This window comes from Electrona antarctica, assembly GCF_951216825.1.
Source record: "Electrona antarctica genome assembly, chromosome: 15".
In the NCBI taxonomy this organism is placed as follows: domain Eukaryota; kingdom Metazoa; phylum Chordata; class Actinopteri; order Myctophiformes; family Myctophidae; genus Electrona; species Electrona antarctica.
The window spans coordinates 8665638-8682671 of record NC_136796.1 but is presented as its reverse complement, the minus strand read 5'-3'; the positions used below and the strand labels follow the sequence as shown (position 1 = coordinate 8682671).

General features: G+C 45.8%; 1 protein-coding gene across 17 annotated transcripts in view; it reads left to right on the top strand.

Moving 5' to 3' along the window:
- The window catches only part of clasp2 (cytoplasmic linker associated protein 2), a 145329-nt gene that overhangs the window by 113953 nt on the left and 14342 nt on the right, over window positions 1–17034 (top strand). For all 17 annotated transcript variants that reach the window (XM_079523486.1, XM_079523482.1, XM_079523481.1 and 14 more), the window contains 4 exons: window positions 1688–1851; window positions 3227–3305; window positions 13676–13816; window positions 16810–16953. In XM_079523486.1, coding sequence (XP_079379612.1) covers window positions 1688–1851; window positions 3227–3305; window positions 13676–13816; window positions 16810–16953 — 528 coding nt within the window. The remainder of the gene's footprint in view (window positions 1–1687; window positions 1852–3226; window positions 3306–13675; window positions 13817–16809; window positions 16954–17034) is intronic.

Below are 17034 nucleotides of genomic sequence, written 5' to 3'. Positions count from 1 at the left end.
TTCAGCACAGTGAGGTTTAGGTTGAAAATCCTCAGAGTTTTCCTTTAAACTCCTAACCTGATCATTCCCAGTAATGGGGCTAATGGTTGTGTGCATGTAGACACGGTCATTGCAGTGCATCTATACTGTATATTGGCTTATAACGAGTGGCTTGGGTGTCATCTCGGTTTACTAATGACTTTTGGATTTCGAACTGGATCATTTCATTGGTGCTTTGGAGCATGAAGCGATCAGTGGCTGCACAGAGAAAAGTATACATAACACCACGACTACAACTAATACCGTTGTCAGTGACTGAACGGCTCCTCAACAGCATAATGCATACCGTTGCTGTCAGGCAGAAACCTCTTAATTCTGATCTGAGATCAGATTCTAAAAATGTCTTCTACATCCTGACAGTTTTCTGAAAAAGCTATGTTTCTATGTCAGTGGTTCTTCGATTTTTAAAAAATAGCAGACCTACAAGCTCGTAGCGCGCCACTCGGTGGCGCGCTATGAGCTTGTAGATCTGCTATTTTTCAATAGCTAAAGCATAACATAATGCTGACACCAAAAGGGGTTCCCGCCCAAATTGGGTTAACTCAACAGTTTTATTCTCCTACTTGATCACACTACAGCGTTGCAGATCCACACGCTTTATAACTTTTACTGTTTTTAAATTTGAATCCTGAAATGTAGTAACAGTTTTGTACATAATGAGGTTTCCACCAACAGAGACGATATGCATGTAAGCATTATTGTTTAAAGGGGGTGTAAGTGATATTAAGTGCTAAAGAAAGTATAGTATATCTCGGATTATCTCCATATTTTATACAGTATTTTATGGTGTTTTGTTCAGTACCAATGGATACCAATTTTATCCAATCAGGAGAGAGAGATAGAGCTCATACATTACTCAGGATATATAGAGTGCCGAAGTCCTGACGTCACTCGCTCATCCCCTGGTTCGCGGATGTTTTTCTCTATGGAGAATAACATTGGATCATCTTAAAATCGTCTCATATAAGAATTGTGGTCCAGAAATAAACAAACCGCCTCTGCGATATTGTCGGGGAGACTCATATTTGATACGGTCTGTTTCTAGTGAAAATGTAACTAATTTGGCAGCAGTAACATTAGCGTTTTCTCTCAAGTCAGTTGATTCTTCATATATTATGAGTGAAACCGCCAGGATGATCTGTGTTTTTTTCAAACACAGTTTTTTATATGAGGCGATCTAAGATCCCCCTATGGGTATTATAATAGCAAATAAAAAAGTACACAAACCCTGGGTACAGCGCCCTGTGCCGATATTGACGTAAGACGTCGGTGCTCTATAATAAATAAAGTGATGCCAACAACAAATGCGCTGGAACACTAAAATTGAAGCTGTTAAATTATTTTTGTGGCTCCCTCCCCAGTAGATAAAATTTGTATGCCCACCCTGAAATTTTATTTTCTGTTTATTAACTTTTTGCTTTTACAAACGTATCACTTAACACCTCCTTTGATGCATACTTAGTTGCGAGGTGGTGTTGCGCACGGAAAATAGCAGACCTGTGAGTTTGTAGATCTGCTATTTTTCGGCATTCAACACCGCTGCGCAACTAAGAATGAATCAGGCTTTATTCAGTGTGTGTGTGTGGAGCGTTTTGCGTGTGTGAGTGTGTGTAACCCCTTCTCTGTGTGTGTGTGTGTCTGTGCGTAGGTGTTCAGCATGTTCCTAGAGACGCTGGTGGACTTTGTGCTGGTGCATAAGGAGGACCTGCAGGACTGGCTGTTTGTTCTGCTCACCCAGCTGCTGAAGAAGATGGGAGCCGACCTGCTGGGCTCCGTGCAGGCCAAGGTCCAGAGAGCTCTGGACGTCACACGGTCAGTTAAGACAAGACCCCGAACCTACCATTTTATTATTGTCAACACATTGGATGCCTTAGCAAATAAAATTGCTGGGTGCCAAGGATGTCTGTACACGTCTTATTAAGGCGTTTATATTGATTCAGAATGGTCTCGCTAATATCCATTTTCTAGCAGCGGCCCCGTTGCCTATTCCAGATTTCCCCGCCGTCCACTTCTGTAGTAGCGTGAGCTTTAAACAAATGTTTCTCTGAATCTGCGGTGTTCAGGCCTCATTTCAGATTTTTCACGTACAATATTAACGCTTCTGAAGATAAATACAGTCTGTTAGACGGATTTAGTAATTTAGTCACCTGGAATGTTTTAGCGTTAGTCTAGTTTTAATCGACATAGGGCTCCATTTTCGTCACCGCTAAACCCCTTATCCCTTTTTTTTACTATTATGCAAAACATTTTTGAATAGTTAAAATGGCCAGTCTACAAGCTCACAACGTGTCAAGTTTAGGGATAAGGGGTTTAGCAGTGAAGAAAATGTAGCCCTAAATATCATAAGATTTTAGTCGACTAAATCTACAGTTGATTTAGTCTACTAAAATGTATTTTGGCGGGCCAAATGTATGTATGCTGTCGTCATGGCTGATTTTACACTTGCTGAAAATAGCTGATCTACAAGCTCGAGCTTGTAGATTGTCTATTTTCAGCATGCAACTAAGTGTAAAATTACTACTGGATCTTTTGTCCACTAGTCCCTTGCAAACATTTTAGTCTAGTTTGTATTTGTTGACGCAATTCTCAATATTATTTAGTCTTACTTTTAGTCATCATAGCTTAGTTTTCATGTAGTTTCCATTTGTGACCAAATTTGACTGAGAGACTGCCATTGGATTTTTTTGAATTTTTGTTTTTTCATGTCATATGAAAGCAGGGAATCATAGCTTCAAATTGACATATTGGTTGTTCAGTTTGACCCACCAGTTTTGGAGATATGGCTTATATATATATTATATATTACATATGGCGAGTTGAGAAAACAGGCTTGAAAGGTTCACTTCTGTGGTCTCTAACATTACACCTAGCTACATGTTTAAGCATTTATTTCATATATTTACATGTCGATTTCAGCTCTGACACTTATTTCATACATGCTCTAGTATGTGAAGAGTCTGCCTGTTCTATAAACTAATTTTGGAAAAAATAAAAATAAAAAAAGTTTTTCTACTCTGGTGAAAAGCTGGAATTTGCGCGATGGCAGGCTCTCAGTCAAATCTGGTCACATTTAGTTTTCATCAGTGAAAACAGGTAGTCGACGAACATTTTTCGTTATAGTATTGGTCGACGAAATCAACAGAATTGAGTTTACAATGTCAAATGTCTCTCTCTCTTACACACACAGAGAGTCTTTCGCCAACGACCTGCAGTTCACCATCCTCATGAGGTTCACCGTTGACCAGACACAGACCCCCAACCTAAAGGTAAAAAGGTCCCTCATTCGTCGCCCTTCTCCACTGACCCGTTTTAGGGGGGACCCGGTTCTGAGCTGGTGGTGATGGTGCCTCATCTAATCTCATACCACTTCTTTAGCAAAATAACCAGCTCTTGAGACATCTGGGTCCGGAGCTGCACCTGATCTTTGCTAGTCTGGAACAAAGAAGCACGCACCGTACAGCCGGGGCTGGGGGGGTTCTTCAGTAACGGTGGTGGTACTTTTGCATTTACTCATTTTGGCAAAGAAATGTCTCTTCAGAAAGTATTTTTTTGGGAGCTGGGAAGTTCCTAAGAAAGGATTCATTACTATGACAGCTTCTTATGAGATCAGTGTATTATACATACATAGTCTATTTGTTCCACCCCAAATAGTAACAATTGAACATTTCACGTGACAAGAGGGTTGGATTCCTCCAGGGTGCCTCTGGCTCGCGGCCCTGGCGCTTCAGCGAACCCAACTGGCCCTGTGTGTTCTCTGTCACAGCAGTAGACACTCCTGCGGGTCGGTCCGGGTGTCTGTTCAGCTAGGAGTGAAACAGGGGTTGACAGTGTGTCGTGTTCCTCCGCACGCATTAACGTTGCGTTAACGTTACGCACTCCTGGGGAAACTCCTCCGTGAAGCGTCTGTCAAGTCCATACTCTTATGTATCAGAGATTACACACCATCCCCAAGACCAACCACTAGGGGTCAGCAGTGACAAGGATCATATACACACGATTGGGGGGATTGGCATTGGATTGAAAATGAACCAGATTTAACCAGGCTCCAGTTAAAGGAGAATTCCATGCTAGAAGGCTTTCTTACCTTTATTTGTAGTTGTTACATCCCCACCAAAGAGGTCCAGGTGTTATTTTGTGCAAAAGTGTATTATTAGCTATTCTATTTCATACCTACTGACCGCCAGAGGGCGGTGATTTCATCACCTGGATATACATCGCGCGCACGCGCAGAGGTCGAATATTAATACCAACACTGTCACTCGTGACCCCCTGTGGGCGTGAGCCACCGATATAGGTGCCCAGTTCACAGGGTTCATCCTCTTTCATCTTTTCGCCTTTGAGCGCAGGTCGATTTATTTTATTGAGCTCCTGCTACTAGCCCTTCGAGGCTGTATGGGGGGGCAGCGGTGGCCGAACGGATAGCGGCGCGGTCTAGATACCGGAAGGTTCCCAGTTCGAATCAGCCGTCCGACACGTTAAAATTACCACCGCTGAAATGCCCTTGAACAAGGCATCAACCACTACGATGAAATGTGTTCTATGAGCAGGGCCTGGCTGGAAACAAGTTCTTGAGCTTAGCCCAGATACCCTGGGTAAATATAGATTTCATTTCATTTCATTTCATTTCTCTCGACGCCGGCCATGCCTAATAAGCCTCGTAACCGTTCGGTTGGAGCTACCTTGCGTCCTCCAGAGGCTTCATGGCGGCGATAATTTTCCGCCGGGCTCCCTGGTCCAACTATTATGTTGGACTTTATTTTCTACAGGTAAGTTGCGTGTTACTTTACTTGCCCGGCGGGCGTGCCTGCTACAGCATTGCGTTATTTTCGCTTTGCTGTGTGGCGTTACATTGGGTTGGTGACAGTGTTTGTTCGCTGAAATCCAACTTGTATGATTTGTTGAATTGTCGGTGGCGGCAGTGGCCGTCCATCCTCCCGATTAATGCATTAAGGGTTAGCGGTTGTGTGTTCACTAACTAAAAGCTAACTTTGTATTTAATGTTTCGTGGTGACTGTGTGCTGTTAGTGTGGCTCGCAGAGGTGTGCTTCGCCTCGACAGAGCGACCGCGGCGGCGCTTATTGACTATTAATCAATACTCACGTTGAATGGCCGCGGCACGATACTAAAATGAACAGCAACACAGCAATGTTTTATGGCGTTGGTAACTATGGGCTCATAGAGGTGTGCTTCGCCTCGATAGAGCGACTGCCGCGACGCTAGTCATGTTGAATGACCACTCCTCTCCACGTGTTTTCTGCAGAAGAGAGTGTTTTGCTCTGTCGCAGACGTGCAATCAACCACATATGTGGCGCTTGGTTGCAACGATGTCTACCAAGAGGAGGTTTGTGTGGTCGTGACGTTAATGAGCGCTCCTCCCCAGACGATTTCTGGTTAAGGAACAAACTTTTTCAAATGCATGTCAAGTTGTAAACGCAGCTCAGTGCTGACTTGCTAGTTTGTTTTGCTCGTTATATCAAGCAGGAATATGACAATGTTGTCACAGTGTGCTTAACGTCACAGCTTAACTTAAGTGTGTACTGCTATCTGAGATAGGCATAGTGCTTGTATTTCATAGCTTGAGTGTGATCCGCTCAGCTGCTGTTTGGGTAATACTTGTTTGTGCTTGGCAGTACAATTACTAATATAATGGTTCAAGCGTCTATCGCTTTACCATTGCATGGTTATCAAACTATCTACTTGGCAGGGGCAGTGGCATTTACAGGCATTACATTTTGAGCAGGCAAGAATTACATCTTGGCCAGGCAGAAAATGGATTTGGACAGGCGGACGCCTGTCCTCGCCTTATTGTAGATACGCCACTGGGCATGGGCTGAGTGCTCTTCCCTATGTCTGCATAGTATTGGTAACATGTACTGATAAGTTGAGGTGAAGCAAATGCAGCACTCATTGTATGTCCTTTTGCATGATTTTTATTTACCTCTGACGAGAGTGAACAAGCTTACACGTTTCGGCCTGTATGGCCTTCCTCAGCGTTATACATGTACATAACATGTACTGATAATCAATATCAATAGGCATATAATGCTGTGCTTATTCCTATTTGGACTAGTCCTCATTAGCTGCCTTTGCAGCAACTGCCCTGATCCGTCTTGGGGGCAAGACAACAGGATACATTGGCGGGTACATATGTAGTGTACTTGATACGCGAGTACGTGCTTTTATGCCCTCGTCGAGAGGGCACGTGCTACGTCATGACGCAAAAGAGGCCCATTCTCTTATATACTTAATAGAATGTGAGTGTACTATAAGTACTTCTGTTGTCCGCGCCCAAGTTGGGACGCGTCCCATAGCGAACTGCTGAGGGTTAGATCTTCGTATAACCACGACATTGTGTACCTGGTACTCACTACTGCTTTGACATGTGCAGTATGCTGTGATTACTTGCTATCATAGCTTGAGTGTACGTCACTCTGCTGCTGCCAGATATTACCAATATGCTTGGTATTAAAATGGTTGTATATGACAGTCCAAGTGTTTGGCCTTGCCACTATACTATGGCAGTATACTTGACACTGTAGCTTGAGTGATTCTCGCTCTTTTCCTGCATTATCACTGACACTGGGGGTGTGTTTCGCTCCACTGCTGTCATACTTTGTGCTTGAAGCTGGCTTGAGTGGCCTTCACTCTTCGCCATACATAGTATTGTTGACATACTGTGTGTACTGATGGTCATTTTTCACTAGCACCGAGGGCATGTTCCGCCCCGCCACTATCATATTGTGTACTTTACAAGGGCTTGAGTGGTCCCCGCTCTTCGCCATGTCTGCATTGTATTAATGACATACTGTGCGTACAGATGATCAATAAGCGTAACGCTGTGGCTGACTGGTTCTCGCTGCTTTGGCCGCGTTATCACTGGCATTGAGAGTGTTTCGCTCTGCTGCCATTATCTGGAGGTATATGACAGTCCAAATATTTGGCTTTCCCACTATACTATGGCACTACTTGACACTGTAGCTTGAGTGATTTTCGCTCTTTCGCTACAACTACATAACCAGTAGTATTTAGAGTGTCTCGCTCTGCTGCTGTTCATGGATTAGTGCAACATGCTGGTCCTCTCTGGTCCCACAGAGGAGGTCCATTACTTGCGCCTGTAGTCGGGTTTCGACTTGGGCGCCGGACACAGGCTATGGCTGTGGTTCATTCTTCCATCCATCTCCAACCGCTTATCCGTAGTCTGGTCGCGAGGGAAACAGCTCCATACCGAGAGCTGCAGACTTCCTCTCCAGAGCAGCATTAGTAACTTCATTCTGGGGGATCCCGAGACGATCCAAGGCCATTTTGAAGATATTGCTGTTATTGTGGCTGCATACTGCTGGCACGTATGCCAACTGTGTTGGCCGTGGTTGTGGCTGATTTGCCTCCCACAAGGATGCTAGCGTTGTGAGATGATGCTCTCTCAACTAGGGGAAATTTCAAGGTGGTACTCTTGGCCACCAAGTTGCTCAGGTTAAGAACGTCTTAACCCATTTAGGGCCGATGCTGTAAACACCTTCTGAATCCGGACCTAGGTCTCGGAATGATTTCAAATGTCGATTTGATGAATTGAGAAGAGTATACATATGGCTATATACTTTACATAGCAGCGGCAACCCAGACTTGTTCCTGTCTTAATGGGTTGATACATGGGTGCTGCTCTTTTCCTGCTGTTTCCAGAGCCGCTACTCGTGGTCTGTGATGAGTAGCACTGACCTTTAGATTGCCTTCTGGGGGTGACCAACGAGACAGGGTCCCTAACCTGCTTCTCTGGTGGTGTCACTAGATGAAGCCTTCGAGCTAGTATGGCTATTGCCCATGGCCGCACGCAGTGTAGAGTCACTGGTCTGCCAACTAGATCCATGCCACGGCAGCTGGACTGGGACGTGTTGGACGGTCCCTTAATGGTCACCTCATCCTGGCCCTCTGGCCTGCGCGCATTGATGCGCAGGCACGGCACCTATGGGTGATGCTTGTTCTAGGCGTTAGCTTACGTGGTAACTAACTACCCTGATGATGTTGGGGGGGCCTAGTGTGGCCCAGAGGGGCGGCCACGGCGGGTTAGTGAGCCCGCCTTGCGACCCAGAGCCCCTGGATGTCCCGGGTTCAATGCCAGATCCGGCCAGCAATGTGCCCATGTGTGTCCCGGTCTGAGCCCCTAATTGCTCCCCGAGCGCTGTAGAATGGCTGCTCATTGCTCCTAGTAGCAATAAGATGGGTGAATGCAGGGGACACATGTTGCGTATGTGCAACCGTACAGCTGAACTAGCTTGCACATCAATTATAGACTCAGCATTCTAACAGGCCCCACTTTCAGGGAAGTACAGTGGGACACTTAACACTCTGCCTGTCGTTCCAGGCCGGATGTTTGGGCCTGCCACCCAACAGACCTTGCAGCATAGTTCACGGTGAACAAGCAGTTTGGTTCAACTGAAGGTTTTCTCCTTGATTCATGATGTGACTGATGACGGTGGTGGTTTTCGCCTGATCCTCGATCTCAGACCTACCAGTTGCCTCTGGTCATGTATGCTGGGCACAGTGGATGTGCTCCAGGCGGTGCCAGATTGAGAATGGTCTGCAAGCATGGCCTTGCTTAAATTCTTAGAGTTAATGGGGGGCTGACGGACAGCTTCCGCTGACCTGTCTCGTCTTGGACGAGTACAGTGCTGCCAGCCAGTTCCTCTGGTTGTTGGGCACACCGAAGCGACGTAGACAGTTGCTTCTCTAGGGCTGCTTTCATTGCACCCTTTTACATGTTCTGTCTATAATTTCTGGGCCTCGAACCCCAGAATTCTGCCTACCACCGTGGATACGGTTGGGTTACTGTTTCAGTTATGTACAGGCATTTAAGCGTGCTTCGCTCTACTGCCTACCATCTCCAGCCAGTGTCTGTGATGTACTGGGCCAGTGTGCAGTGGACTTGGCCCTTGGGATGTTTAGACTTTGTTCGTAACATGTTATGTCAACAGTCTATCTTCCGACCCACTAAGGGGTCGCTCGATCCAGTCAGTCTCTGCAGGAGGTCTTGCCTCATCTTGCTGGTTTCATAGCAATGCTCTTGTTGGGTATACAGTCCAGGCGGCGGACATGCTTCCCATTTAAGCCTCTTGGATCCGATGATGTTTCGTATCACTGGGCATATGTACGGCAGAGCAGGATCTTTGGCCTTGAGCGCTTGGCGCGTGGCCAACTGTAGTTTTCCCTTCCGGCGCTGACCGTTAGGGCAGGACACTCTGGCCCACCCCTGGCCAGGCGACTTCTTGTAAGTCTTCTCTACACTGCCACTTTTGGTGTCGTGTATCCTTCACAGGATAGGCAGAGGCAGTCGCACAGTAGTATGGTGCCACCATACTGGTCAGGAAGTATGAGTTTCCATGTTTCCGCCTCAATTTGTTTTTCATATTGGGCGGGCTATACGCGACTTGAGGTTCGTTTTTGGTTACCACTGCAGCCGAATCATCTACTGCAGCTTCTCGATGAAGTGCTTTGGCCTCCCCACAGACAGAATCCCCTGTCACAGTTTAGGGAGAGGGTGCATTCTCACCCGGGTCACCTTCGGCTGCGTAAACTGACCACTGACAATCATGCCTATTGTCCGAACCCTACTTGATTCTTGTGCATCCTGCACCAGGGCGTTGCACGCCAACACAAGTAAACTGTGGTTTAGTTGAGACAAAGCACCACCATGTTGCTCTGTGTTTTCAATACCTGCCTGTGATATTGGCAGCCTTAACCTCTCCACCAGGAGAGTAATTGTGATTGAGAACTGTTATGAGAGCCTATTATGTTAGACCTACCACATGCACTTGGTGGTCAGAACGGCTCTTCATTGGCTATGATGGCTCTAATAAAGGTTGCGCTCTCTCTGGACAGCGCCTGTCACACTTTATTGTGGGTATGCCATCAGCCACGCTGACGGGGCGAGCAATCGCCCCCTACCATCTGGTACGAGGTACCACTCTACCAGGTTTGGATGGACTTTGTCCCCAGCCCTTGGATCGGGCCGTTCTCAAATGGCTATCTGCTAGTACCATTTGCCCTCACTGCGACCCTACGGAAGTGAGTAGGTTGTCTTCAGGCCCTGCCCAGTGCCTGAGACTGGGATGCCGATGGGTCTGGGTTTACCATTCGCTAATCCCTCTTATGTCTTCAAGGACTTTCTGCCTTTCACGTTGGCTAGCCTATCATTTTTAGTTTGCTCCACAGCCAGGCATGGAGCATTCTAGTACCTGCCTATTGTGCCCTGTCCGGGCTCTGTGGCACGGCATAGCTGTGATGGCTGTTTGGTTGTTTTTGTATGAGTAAAGGGCACAGGAAGGGCTGTGCCTTGATTCAACAGAGACTAACGCAACACTTAGAGGTACTTTGATTGTTGCGTTGAGGTAGATTTCTTCAGTAGGCCTCAAGGCCTCCCCAGAGGCATTTTGACATGCCAGACCAGGGGGTGGACATCTGTGCTGCAGTGCAGCCAAATGGGCTCCATCTGTTTTGGGCTTTTGCCAAGAGTCAGCCAACCTGACTCCCTCACCCTGTGGTGACGGTTGTTTGGCTGTCCATTAGATCTGCAAACCGACCTCGGTAAGCGCAGATTCCTCGTGACCATGTTGGTATGAGTCATCCAGGTGATGAAATCACCGCCCTCTGGCGGTCAGTAGGTATGAAATAGAACGCAAGTTATGTATATAACTATGGTTCTATGAATACCGGATGACCGCCAGAGTTCATTGTCACTCGGAATCCCGACGAAAAGATTTCATGAGGATGAACCCTGTGAACTGGGCACCTATATCGGTGGCTCACGCCCACAGGGGGTCACGAGTGACAGTGTTGGTATTAATATTCGACCTCTGCGCGTGCGCGCGATGTATATCCAGGTGATGAAATCACCGCCCTCTGGCGGTCATCCGGTATTCATAGAACCATAGTTATATACATAACTTGCGTTTCCCCTAATATAAGCCCTCAATGGGGGTTGGGTTTTTGTGCTAATTTGCTTATTTCCATTGAAATAAGTAGTAAAGTGTGCCGCTTGGGATACTATTTACATTATGAAGAGAGGATATATACAAAACAAATGGAAATAAGCGAATTAGCACAACACCCCAATGCCCCATTCAATTCAATGCAATTCAATTCAATTCATTGAGGGCTTATATTAGGGGAAATAGCCAATAATGCGCTTTTGCACAAAATAACACCTGGACCTCTTTGGTGGGGACGTAACAACTACAAATAAAGGTAAGAAAGCCTTCTAGCATGGAATTCTCCTTTAAGCTAGTGTAGAGTAATGTGAGCCAATCTGCAATTTAATGATACCAGTGTCTGCACACCAATAAGCTTGTGGCTCTTTAGCCTGTAGAAATTAAAAGCACACTGGTTTGCACCAGCCCAGAACTACAACTCTGTTCATGTTGATGGAAATCAACAGTGATTGATTGTGTGCGTGTACGTGTGTGTACGTGTGTGTACGTACGTGTGTGCGTGCATGTGTGTGTGTGTGTGTGTGAGAGGAGGGGGAGGGAAAGATGCGAGAGAGGGCTGGGTAAGACTTGGTAACCATGGTAACTGTTGCACTGATATGACCTCATGCCTGCCTGCGCTGGCAAACCCCCCACCTCCCACACACACATGCACGCCTCCGGCTGTGATTGGACAACAGCTGATGGTGGCTGGCTTTGTGCTGCAGTCCTACCCACACCTCCCTCAGTGTACACCTCCCTTCTCTACTACCTAACAATAAGCACCTCCCTCAGTGTGCACCTCCCTTCTCTACTCCCTAACAATAAGCACCTCCCTCAGTGTACACCTCCCTTCTCTACTACCTAACAATAAGCACCTCCCTCAGTGTGCACCTCCCTTCTCTACTCCCTAACAATAAGCACCTACCTCAGTGTGCACCTCCCTTCTCTACTCCTTAACAATAAGCACCTCCCTCAGTGTACACCTCCCTTCTCTACTCCCTAACAATAAGCACCTCCCTCAGTGTGCACCTCCCTTCTCTACTCCTTAACAATAAGCACCTACCTCAGTGTGCACCTCCCTTCTATACTCCCTAACAATAAGCACCTCCCTCAGTGTGCACCTCCCTTCTCTACTACCTAACAATAAGCACCTCCCTCGGTGTGCACCTCCCTTCTCTACTCCCTAACAATAAGCACCTCCCTTCTCTACTCCCTAACAATAAGCACCTCCCTTCTCTACTCCCTAACAATAAGCACATCCCTCAATGTACACCTCCCTTCTCTACTCCCTAACAATAAGCACCTCCCTTCTCTACTCCCTAACAATAAGCACCTCCCTCAATGTACACCTCCCTTCTCTACTCCCTAACAATAAGCACCTCCCTCAATGTACACCTCCCTCCTTTTCTCCTTACCGATACGCACCCCCCTACTTTTCTCCTAACGATGCACACACCTCCTCCACATTCTTCTAACGGTGCACATCTCCCTCCTCCATCTCCTTTTAGTGATGCAAACCTCCCTCTACTCTCCTCCTGGTGAAGCACTCCTCCTGCCTCATTCTCCTTCCGACAGTGTTCACCTCCCTCCTCCTCCTCGTTGTAACGATGCAAAACATCCCTCTACTCTCCTCCTAATGCACGCCGCACTCCTTTTCTTCTCCTAACTTAACGATGCACACCTCCATCCTCTGCCTCCTCCCTCATTCTCCTAACGATACACACCTCCCTCTCTTGTCTTACCCCCTCTCTCTCTCTCTCCCTTTGTCCCCTTCTCTCTCTTTGTCTCTCTCTCTCTCTGGACACGGTGCACTCTCCTCTCCTCTCTGTGAAGCGGAGGAGCGGGTGTTGCGGGCGAGGGCGAGGCAGGTCAGGGTCCGGGCTAAACTTGTTCCCCCCCAGAGTGCGGCGCCACGCCTGCTCTCTGGACGAGCAGGTCGCAGCCTGGAACCAGTCCTGTCAGGTAGGTTTTAGTGCGCTCCGGGGGGGAGCAAATTTCGCAAAGCGCGCAGTTTTTCTTTTTCTTCTTTGTTTATTTCATTCTTTTTTTCTTTTTCCTTTTTTAACCGATAGTGGTTGGTTGGTTGGTTGGTTGGTTAGTTAGAGGAGGAGAGGTGGAATGAGGAGGAGGAGGAGGAGGAGATAAACGACGTCGTTTGTTGGAGGTTTTTGTTTCTGGTTGTGTTTGTGTTTTGGTGGTGTTGCCCGTCGCTCGCTTAGCGTCACCGTCATTCCTCGCTGTTTGCCATTGGTTCCCGTTTCGGGTTCATTTGTGTTGCGAACACAGTGGAACGGCATGTCCATTATGTGCACTCTAACCCCACCCATCACCCCCAAACCCCCAACTCTCATTGTCATGTCCCTTTTTCCTCACACAGGGAACCATCCCCAGCGTCATTCCTCAGAGAACCTACGGATGGCGCTGTTCATCTCCTCTACCCATTCATGTTGACTGCAGTCCCCCCTTTCTTTGTCCATGCATTTCCTAAGTGTATATTTGGGTGTGCAGAGCGAGTATCACAGCATTTTGAGGATACATCTGTCTAACAGCCTTTTGCAAATATGCGTGTGTTTGCGTGCGTGTGTGCGTGCGTGGGGGGTGTGCGTGGGCGGTGTGCGTGTGTGTGCGTGGGGGGTGTGCGTGTGTGCGTGCGTGGGGGGTGTGTGTGTGTCTCTCAGGTGAAGGTTGCCATCCTCAAGTACATCGAGACGTTGACGCTGCAGATGGACGCCCCGGACTTCGTCAACTCCAGCGAGACTCGCCTGGCCGTCTCGCGCATCATCACCTGGACCACGGAGAAGAGCTCGGACGTCAGGAAGGTACGACCTCGCGTCACACACATACTGTATTATATTATTGGCCAGAAATGGCTCGCTTCACAACGCATCGCAACGTGACATGCTGTGAGCGGCATTGATGTGGCCGTAAAGGGGTGTGTGTGTGTGTGTGTGTGTGTGTGTGTGTGTGTGTGTGTGTGTGTGTGTGTGTGTGTGTGTGTGTGTGTGTGTGTGTGTGTGTGTGTGTGTGTGTGTGTGTGTGTGTGTGTGTGTGTGTGTGTGTGTGTGTGTGTGTGTGTGTGTGTGTGTGGGGGGGGGGGGGGGGGGGGGGGGGGGGTTGCTGATCGCTCTGTTCTAATGTAATATTGATTTCTCTGCTGTCGGGAAGATGAAAAATCTATTTTTCAGGAAATGAAGAAAACTTTATATATATTTTTTAAACAAAGCAATTCTGACTCATCAAAGTTGATATTGTGACTATATTACTTGCATGAGAGAGGGAGAGGTGGTGGAGTTTGAGGGACCAATGGAGTTAAGAGGTTTTGTCCAAACGAAGCGCTTTTTACTACTTTCCATTGGTTCAATATTTTGTTTTAACCAACACACGTAAAGGGTGTTCAATAGCACTTTATTTATGGGAAAGAAATCAAACCTCAAAAATTCAACAATTTCTAACATACAGACAGCCCAGTCTCTGTTCTAATGTAATATTTCTAACATACAGGCAGCCCAGTCTCTGTTCTAATGTAATATTTCTAACATACAAGGCAGCCCAGTCTCGGTTCTAATGTAATATTTCTAACATACAGACAGCCCAGTCTCTGTTCTAATGTAATATTTCTAACATACAGACAGCCCAGTCTCTGTTCTAATGTAATATTTCTAACATACAGACAGCCCAGTCTCTGTTCTAATGTAATATTTCTAACATACAGACAGCCCAGTCTCTGTTCTAATGTAATATTTCTAACATACAGACAGCCCAGTCTCTGTTCTAATGTAATATTTCTAACATACAGACAGCCCAGTCTCTGTTCTAATGTAATATTTCTAACATACAAGGCAGCCCAGTCTCTGTTCTAATGTAATATTTCTAACATACAGGCAGCCCAGTCTCTGTTCTAATGTAATATTTCTAACATACAAGGCAGCCCAGTCTCTGTTCTAATGTAATATTTCTAACATACAGGCAGCCCAGTCTCTGTTCTAATGTAATATTTCTAACATACAGACAGCCCAGTCTGTTCTAATGTAATATTTCTAACATACAGACAGCCCAGTCTGTTCTAATGTAATATTTCTAACATACAGGCAGCCCAGTCTCTGTTCTAATGTAATATTTCTAACATACAGACAGCCCAGTCTCTGTTCTAATGTAATATTTCTAACATACAGACAGCCCAGTCTCTGTTCTAATGTAATATTTCTAACATACAGGCAGCCCAGTCTCTGTTCTAATGTAATATTTCTAACATACAGACAGCCCAGTCTCTGTTCTAATGTAATATTTCTAACATACAGACAGCCCAGTCTCTGTTCTAATGTAATATTTCTAACATACAGGCAGCCCAGTCTCTGTTCTAATGTAATATTTCTAACATACAGACAGCCCAGTCTCTGTTCTAATGTAATATTTCTAACATACAGACAGCCCAGTCTGTTCTAATGTAATATTTCTAACATACAGACAGCCCAGTCTCTGTTCTAATGTAATATTTCTAACATACAGACAGCCCAGTCTGTTCTAATGTAATATTTCTAACATACAGACAGCCCAGTCTCTGTTCTAATGTAATATTTCTAACATACAGACAGCCCAGTCTCTGTTCTAATGTAATATTTCTAACATACAGGCAGCCCAGTCTGTTCTAATGTAATATTTCTAGCATACAAGACAGCCCAGTCTCTGTTCTAATGTAATATTTCTAACATACAGACAGCCCAGTCTCTGTTACATTACATTACATTACAGTCATTTAGCAGACGCTTTTATCCAAAGCGACTTACAATAAGTGTATTCAACATAGGTAGGGAACAAAAACTACTAATCACCAGAAGTCTTTAGTGCATTTTCTGCAAAAACAAGCAACCAAGAGTATACCTAGCGCTAAGGTAAAAGTGCAATATATCAGCTACCTATTTCCTTAAACAGATGAGACAAAATAGCTAAATCAAATGAGCATGAGCTAAAACAATTAAGTGTATCGACTAAACAAGATCATTTCTAACATACAGGCAGCCCAGTCTCTGTTCTAATGTAATATTTCTAACATACAGACAGCCCAGTTTCTGTTCTAATGTAATATTTCTAACATACAGACAGCCCAGTTTCTGTTCTAATGTAATATTTCTAACATACAAGACAGCCCAGTCTCTGTTCTAATGTAATATTTCTAACATACAAGACAGCCCAGTCTCTGTTCTAATGTAATATTTCTAACATACAGGCAGCCCAGTCTCTGTTCTAATGTAATATTTCTAACATACAGACAGCCCAGTCTCTGTTCTAATGTAATATTTCTAGCATACAAGACAGCCCAGTCTCTGTTCTAATGTAATATTTCTAACATACGGGCAGCCCAGTCTCTGTTCTAATGTAATATTTCTAACATACAGGCAGCCCAGTCTCTGTTCTAATGTAATATTTCTAGCATACAAGACAGCCCAGTCTCTGTTCTAATGTAATATTTATAACATACAGGCAGCCCAGTCTCTGTTCTAATGTAATATTTCTAACATACAGACAGCCCAGTCTCTGTTCTAATGTAATTTTTCTAGCATACAGGCAGCCCAGTCTCTGTTCTAATGTAATATGTCTAACATACAGACAGCCCAGTCTCTGTTCTAATGTAATATTTCTAGCATACAGACAGCCCAGTCTCTGTTCTAATGTAATATTTCTAACATACAGACAGCCCAGTCTCTGTTCTAATGTAATATTTCTAACATACAGACAGCCCAGTCTCTGTTCTAATGTAATATTTCTACATGCAGGCGGCCCAGTCTCTGTTCTAATGTAATATTTCTACATGCAGGCGGCCCAGTCGGTGCTGATCGCTCTGTTCCAGCTCAACACCCCAGAGTTCACCATGCTGCTGGCAGCACTGCCCAAGACCTTCCAGGACGGAGCCACCAAGTTGCTACAGAACCACCTGAGGAACACGGGCAACGCAGCGCAGGTCAGAGGTCACCACACACATAAACACACAACACAACACAACACAAGAATCATCCAGAAGACACGGTCCACTCTCCTCTCC